Source organism: Charadrius vociferus, unplaced genomic scaffold (assembly GCF_000708025.1).
Source record: "Charadrius vociferus isolate BGI_N301 unplaced genomic scaffold, ASM70802v2 scaffold136, whole genome shotgun sequence".
Lineage (NCBI taxonomy): Eukaryota > Metazoa > Chordata > Aves > Charadriiformes > Charadriidae > Charadrius > Charadrius vociferus.
In genome coordinates this window covers 1,653,517-1,661,454 of record NW_009648960.1, presented here as the reverse complement: position 1 = coordinate 1,661,454, position 7,938 = coordinate 1,653,517, and the positions used below count along the sequence as shown (strand labels likewise).

The 7,938-nt window shown below is 42.4% G+C and overlaps 1 protein-coding gene across 1 annotated transcript in view; it reads right to left on the bottom strand.

Moving 5' to 3' along the window:
* FN1 (fibronectin 1) overlaps positions 1-7,938 on the bottom strand; it is a 214,993-nt gene that overhangs the window by 20,547 nt on the left and 186,508 nt on the right. Inside the window, exons 20-25 of the mRNA XM_009887594.1 lie at positions 6,556-6,822; positions 4,882-4,976; positions 4,362-4,530; positions 3,966-4,052; positions 3,001-3,192; positions 410-682 (exon numbers count right to left, since the gene is read on the bottom strand). Of these exons, the coding sequence (XP_009885896.1) occupies positions 410-682; positions 3,001-3,192; positions 3,966-4,052; positions 4,362-4,530; positions 4,882-4,976; positions 6,556-6,822 (1,083 nt within the window). The remainder of the gene's footprint in view (positions 1-409; positions 683-3,000; positions 3,193-3,965; positions 4,053-4,361; positions 4,531-4,881; positions 4,977-6,555; positions 6,823-7,938) is intronic.

Here is a 7,938-nt window from a genome sequence, read left to right as displayed (position 1 = left end):
CAGATTGCTGGAAGCTCAAATAGTTATCAAGCCTGGAGGATGTCTGCTGAACTGCTCCGCCCTTTGGCACTCTTATTTTGGGGAATCACAGTTTAAAAGTCTGGTGAATATACAGCTCATGTTTCAGGCTCTTGATTCCAACTGGAGCCCAGAAATCTGAATAGCAGAAGGCGAATGAGCTTGGCAAGTCTGCAGCCATACACAGTATTAAAATGCCTCAAATTAGAAAACTGAGCAGCACATATCCATCTCCACTGGCCATTTAGAAAAAGGAGCGAGTTGGGTCTGTCTGGCTTTTCCCCCAGTAAGCGGCTCAATTTCTCTTTGGACAAAGCCCCATCATCCCGACAGCCAGTGACAGCATGAAACACCATCCATGTCACAAAACACAGAAGTTTTCAAAATTCACCCGTTTGCTGTGTCAAAGTGGTAGGGGCGCTCTCTCCGCCATTAATGAGTGTGATTACACTGATGTCGTAATCAATGCCCGGCTCCAAGCCTGTGACTGTGTAGTATCCTACTGAGGAGTCCACAAAATCTTCAAAAATAGGGACACTTTCTCCTGCCGCAACTACTGTGATGCGGTAACCAATAATGGCGGAGGCATTTAACGGGGTCCACCTCAGGCCGATGCTTGAGTCAGTTATGTCAACAAAGCTTAGGTCAGTGAGTTGGGGCACCTCTAACAAGTTAAAGAGCAAATGGGAAAGGCAAAGACATACAGAGGCAAAAGAAAGACAAGGGAGAAAAAAAAGCAGTGTTCATCACTATTAACATTGACAGAACTTTAGAAGCAATTGCGGTGATATGCAGAATTTCTCTTGGGGTTTGGGGGAAAAGGAGGATTTTTGGTGGTTTGTTTTTCAGGGGGTTTGGGGTTTTTTTTTTGTTTGTTCGTTTGTTTTTCCTTTTTATATTGTACCCTTCAATGCAGTCTCCAGGGCAGACAGAAACCGAAACCCCAATCCCCTAGAAACGCACTTCCACTTTAGACATACATTTTTCAAAAAGACCTACAAGAGGTCTTGCAACAAATTTACTTTGAGCAACGACAAGCCATAAAGACCCATCATTTTCTGATGAATAGAAACAAAAAAACCCATATCTGATTATTTTTTTCAGGTAGAAAATGAGATCAAAGTCTATTAATGTATAAATAAAGCAATTCCTCTGAAATAATAGTTTATTGGCCCTCTAGAATTTTTGTCTTGTTCAAACGGTAAGTCTAACTTTTATCATTGGGATCATCAAATCAACTGGGATCAGCCGGTGAGAACCATCACAAAGCTTCAGGGTGGATCATCGACTATCCAAACTATTTACACTGGATTTAGAAAAAAGGTCTCAAATCCCTGTAACGGCTTGAGGATCTGGCCCAGAATTCCTCAAGTTCTACTTACCACTAACTGCTGCAATATATGTGCTAGAAACAGATGATACAGAACAGTAAGCAATAAAACACTTTCTTGGAAAGATGGCAACTGGTTAAAAATGATCTTTAGATGATAAGAATTCTGTAAGAGTGACAATGTCCCCATATTCAGAGGTTATGCCCAGCACATTATGTGGCTAAAAGGCTGACTTGATTTGTTGGCTAAATTGTTCAAAATCTCAGAACTAAGCAACTGAATAAGGATCCTCTTTAATGACCTTCTACATATTCCTTAAGTTTCTGTATGGCAAAGAAGCACAGCTGTGACTGTTCTCCCTATCGATATAATTCCTATTAGCAAAGCTGTTCTTTTCCAGTGTGTTAGGACCAACAGAATTGGGCAGGGGGTGGGGAACGTTAGATGCATCTTCAATCGACAATGGCCAACCCCTCAGCGGCTCAAGTCAACAGATAGATTGATTTAAGCCACAAGATTTGGCTGTGTAACTTTAGCAGGGTGATCTTGAAATCAGTGGGAGCTAATGGATGCTCTTCCTCACTCAGGATCAGACACCAGCAGGTGAGTCAAAGATGCAGGACTCTAGCCATTCTGTTGGATTACAAGTTAGTTTGAAAAAGAATTATGGGACAGCAATATTGCAAAAGGCTGCCTTTAGTAATTGTGGTTATGTTCTACTTTAATGTCCTTCTAGGAAAAGACTTATTTTACAGAACAGATGCAAAAAATTGCCAGATTTCTGTAAAATTCTTGTTTATCCACATGGACTGCGTGTACCATATCACCTTTAGAGAGTGCTAAAAGCCAGAGACATACATTCTTAGCTTCCCCCCCCAGAAGATGGTAAAGGGCTAAAGCTATTACTGCTTTATTTATGCAGTATCACGGTATTAGTTCATCCCCAGGGAGCATACAGCACTTCAGTGAAGCATGGGAATTCTAAAGCAGTGTTATAAGAGCAAGCAAACACAGTAGCTGGCATCATTTCAGGGCTGAGCAGAAACAAAAACAAACAAACAAAGCCCTGACAAAGGAAAATGAAATGAAACCATTTGGGGAGATGCATTTTAATTTTGCTACTGTGGCTACAAAGGTAGTTTCTGCAGTCATCGCAGCATGTAATGTGTGGTGGCACACACCACTTTGTGTCCCAGAAGTACTACAGTGATGGACCTTTCAATCTTGGCTTTCTTCTCCATTGTGCTGAAGTGATCTTCTGCCACTATTGCTGCGAAAATTTCTCTTGTGCTTGCTTCCCACTCATACCTCTCTTCACCTACTTCCTATTCCCACCAGCTGTGCTCCAGATGCTGGGGCACTGCAGGGCCAAGTTAATTCTCTGCTGCTCTCCAGCTCAGTGTATGGATAAAACAGATCCATCCCTTTACCACCACCCTGTTGACACACAATGTAGGCTGCTCGTGCAGAGAAGTACACAGGTATAAAAACTGCTCTGTCACATGCTGGCACATAGCTATTCTGCTTCTTGAGACTAAATACAAAGTCTAAGCCCTCTGCCATGAGACTAATAGGCGTTTCGGAATGTAGAGCTCTTGGGCTCAGCAACTTGACCCTGAGTAGCTAAAATTGCTACTCATCCTTTCATTACCTTGTGTGATGGTTTCAGAGATGGGGAAACTCTCCTGGTCGTCCTTGACTGAGTAAACGCTGACGTTGTATTCCACACCAGGGCTTAGGTTTTCAAAGGTGCAGGTGGTCTGGTCTGCACCTACTACTTCCTCCAAGGTAGAGCCCTGCTGTCCACTGGTAGGAGCAGTGGTCACTCGGTACCCACTGATGCCTGAAATACAGACATACCACTATGCAGTAATCTCATGCTGTATTTATTTACATCAGGTCTCAGTATAAATAACCAAAGCAAACACATTACATTTTACAAGTGATTTTGCCACCCTGAACGCAGCAGGCAAGAGGCTGCTTTGTCAAGCACCCTGAAACAAGCTTCCCAGGAGGTAGCCATGCCACTCGCACAGCATAATTTCAGTACCTTTTAAGACCTTACCAAAATGAGAAGTGTCATGACATGTTGAGAAAAGATACATCTACTGACTGATAGTGGGGTTTTCAAAAGCTTTCAATCCTTGTTTTAAGGAAGTCAATTGTACAGCTCCCATCAGCTATTGTGGGAGAAGAGTTCATCTTGAACACTTTCAGAAATCCCATGCTTACACTTAATAACATGAACTCATTCTTCACTGCCAGAAATCTTTTGGGTCCATTTTGCTTTCCTTCTCTTGGGCTTTTTTTAAACCACTGGGGATATTTGAAGAAATCCTTCAAATCCCTAAAACAGCCGAAATATTTAAAAACACATTCATACTCCAAAATAGCATCTTACATGGAATGTAAATCAGGAAGAGTGCTATGGCTACCTATACTTAACTGTGAATCGTATTATTGAATATATCTAGAAATACGTACATTTTTCCTTAAATTATTCAACAGCAAGCTTCCCATCAAAGTCTCCTTAATCAACCACAAGGCACTGCAGAACAAATGTTAACATTCTGGTACAACAGGACATTCAAGCATAGTGTGAGTTCACGTAGTTACCTGGAGTTGTGCTTCTATCCCAAGAGACTATCAGGATCCCAGTATCAGGATTGGGCTCCAGGCGCAGGTTCGTTGGTGGAGACAATGCTGCAAGCGTTCAGACAAATGAATCATTTACGGCACCGAGAATCACGCTAGGTCCCTCAGCATCCCTCATCCCCAGATTATAACCTTACCCTTCATAATTAGCTAAAAAAATAATTCTCCTGAAGTTGTCGCCCTGCATTACATGAGCTAGTGCTACTGTTGCCTGTGCATCAAAAAGAAAAAACACCTTCCAGACCACAACAGGAGGAAAAGACTAGAACTGACTCCCAGAAGACAGCCATTCATCTGGGGAGCACAGGGGAAGCAAGTGGAAGAAGGAATAATTGTGGAAAAGCAAATGTGTCGTACGTGTAGTCACTCTCCTGATGATCGGAGTCTCTCTCTCCTGGCCGTCCATCAGGACTGTGAGGCTGTAGGTGTACTCCACTCCAGGGGTCAGGCCAGATATCACGATGCTGCCAGAATCAGAGATGACCTCCCGTGGAGCCTCTCCACCTTGGCTTGGGCGCACACCCAGCTGCAAAGAAGCAGCAAAGTTTGCTTTTCAGTCTCAAACACTCCTATCCCAGCTAGCAGCATCCTGACTAATCATCCAACATGAGTATCACAGGCCCTTATGCTGAATGCCAGCTGTTAATCCTGTAGCTTGTGTTTTAGATGTCTCACTGATGAACTTGACCTGAAACTTAGAGGACATGCTTGCACTGACCTCTGTGACATAGACCTGTTCCCTTGGAAGCAGCATGTCTTTTGCACCTCTTTTCTTTGTGCTATCTTCACTGCAGTCCACAGTAAACAGCTTTAATCTGTCCTCCCTACTACAATGAAGCAAGTGGAAAAAGAAACATGGGACTTCAGTTTCTCCTACCTTGAAACCAATCCTTGGTGCAGGTGTCCAGGTGATGACAATAGAAGTCTCAGTCACTTCTGTGTTAAAAGGAGGAACAGAGCCAACAGGCTGATCTGTGAAGTGAAGTAACAAAGTTGAAGTCTAGCTTCCTTGATGGCACCAAACGGTTAGAAAACCTGACCTACAGCAGTCCAAATAGCAAGAGATATGTAAGCAATGCTGAACTATATTATTTCCAAAAATTCAGTGATTTGTGAGGGATCTGACAGATTACTTCTGTCTAGTGCTGGGCTTGATAGACACAGTATGCAAGTGGTCTAATCATAGCCAGTGTTTTTGTTGTTCCTGAGGAAAATGAAAATATTGAAGTGGGCCTTGGAAGTCCTCCGTGCATCCAACCCCAAGAATTTGGGGAATATTGTTTTTGGCATGATATCTAAAGTGTTCCTCAAAAACAGACTTTTTTTTCTTCACCCGCCATATGCCATTCAAGCAGCAGAACACTACACCCTTGTCTGTCATCCAGCTGTCCCAGCTATGACCATCTCATCCCCCACCAACATCTTCAACTCTTTTGAAGTCAGTAGAGTGAAAAGGAGCTCCAAGTCAATCTGAGGAATCTGTGGTCTCATTGATATCTGTCAGGAGCATCACACAGAAGCCAAAGCCTTTGTGTACCCCAAAATCAGTCTAAATAACTCAGCTGAGTTTAATCTGAATTGACCTCATTATTAACGAGGAGAGCTGGTTTATTAATCTATAGTCTTAAACTGGACTGGTCTCATTCAGATAAGCCAGAATTTGAAGTCAATATTCATCTAAGATATCCAATCATATCCTAATTGAGAAATATTTATAGACAGAGCATCTGTCAGCAAAAAGCGCCTTGCCAATGTCAACAGTGTTACTCTGATTAAAAGTCTGAACCCTTATTTTAATTTCACATTGTCCTAAAAGAAACCACATACTCTTTTGAAAAGAGGATGTGGTTCTGGGCTTGGATGGCTTTGAATTTTGTTAGCTTATATTACTATTTCATCATTATTTAAACAGTGAATCTATTCGTTCTTTCTAGAAGTACGTGTGGGTTCTTACAGAACTCCCCTTCCTCCCCAAATTTGCTTAATATTTCTTCCAAGCCAGCAGCACAAGTACAGATGACTGATATTTAAAAAAAAAAAATAAAATAAAAGAAGGATAGAATGCAGTGTTTTTGTCAGTTTCTGTAACTGCAGTTGAGCTGCCTTAGATGGAATGGTTGGGCTTGAGAAATGACTGCATCCAGCTTTACACAAACGACAGACTAATTATTCATTGCCAATTGTAAGAGAGCTGTTTGCTTTCCTTGATTCATCATGCCAAAACCAAACAACTGGAAATATCAAGTAAAATTAAACTTATTTTTCATTCAGATAAACAAAAAATGAAGTACCAGTAGTGAGTTTTCCTTTTTGTTTTTAATCACCAAAAAGCTGAAATATATTTTACTAAAAGCTTTTTGATGCAAATAACTCTCTTTTTCCTGCCAAACAGTTCAGAAAGAAGAACAAGGAATATTTCCCAAGCAGTTCTCCTGGAATGCTACTTCAAAAGGCTTCTTCTGTAAACCAATTCACAATAGCCACTTTCAGCACAAGTTTTGAAGAAAGGCCAGGGCGTTAGGGAAGAGGAATATGTGCCTATCATACTTACAAGTTGTGAAGACTCCAGTCTCTCTGGCGCTTTGCAAGTCATCTTTAACTGCCACAAGGTACACAGTGTACTCAGTGCCAGACTGCAAGTTCCTGAGAAGGTACTTGGTGGCAGAAGGTCCCACATTGTAGGTCCTTGGTTGACCTCCTCTTGTGGGACCTGCAGTCAGCCGGTATCCTGTGATTACAGCACGGGGACGTGTCCACAACACTAACACTGAATGCTCCGTGGTATTGAGAAATCTCAGGTTGGTGGGGGCATCGAGCTCTGGGGGGAAAAAAAAAAAAAGCATAACATGCATCAATTTTCCAGCTGAACCTCTACTTTACACCTACTTCCAAAGCACGTGCATTACCATGCAAAAAATACTGGTTTACAATGATGTTGTTGAGCCTGTATTTCTCACTTAGGGCACGAGTACAACAGTAGGGAAGAGAGAAGGTGGGGACCATGAGACAGCTGGAAACAGAAGTGAAATAACTATATCTGTGCCTCAGTGCCATCCAGTAATATGCTGGGCCAGGCAGACCTGCACATTCTGGGCTGCGCCGATTGGGGTTGCTGCCATACGTGCCCATCCCATGGGAAGGTCAGGCTAACGGCTGAGGCAAGACAGATGAGTCCAACTGCACTCAGGAATTTCAATAGTTTCTCATGAATGCTAAGCATTTTTTAAAAATCAGCTCAGTTTAGACTTGTCAGCATAAGCACAGAAACCTAACTTTAGCCCTTTTTCATTAAAAAGATTTATTCTTTTAGATCTTTGCCCAGTCCTACTCCCTGCGCTCCCAAAATCCCTTCCCAAAACAAAACACCCCCACTTTGTCATTTTAATGTAAAAATAAGTAACAGTCTGCGACTTTCTGCAGAAAACCAGTTCCTAGATCTACTTAAAAATAATCACACCATGGAACTGACTAGACAACAATTCTAAGCATGCTCATCTCTCCCATGGGACTCATGCAACAGCTCTTAGAAGGCCTCCTCCCCTTTTTATCACTGCCCCTGGGAAACTGCTGAAACTGATAACCCAGAAAACTACGTAAACAAGAGGCTGAAGCAACACAGCTTCTTCAGCACTACACTGGAGCCCAGTGAATGGCGGAGACCTCTGGCTGAGATAAGATGAGGCTCAGAGGGGGAAAGACACTTGAGCAATTTGCCCCCACAGCAGGCAGGGTAGCACTGGCTGCGGTGAAGGCTTTACAGCATCGATATGGCAATTTGCCCCTCCTTTTCTACATCCCAGCCATATGTTGAAATTAAGAGCAGTGAGGAGAGGTTCCATCAATGGTCTTTTTTGATGGCAAACGCTTTTTTCTCCCCCTGCGTAAATAACATTTTTGTGATAAAAATTAATCACTCTCCCAGTGATTCAGCAGG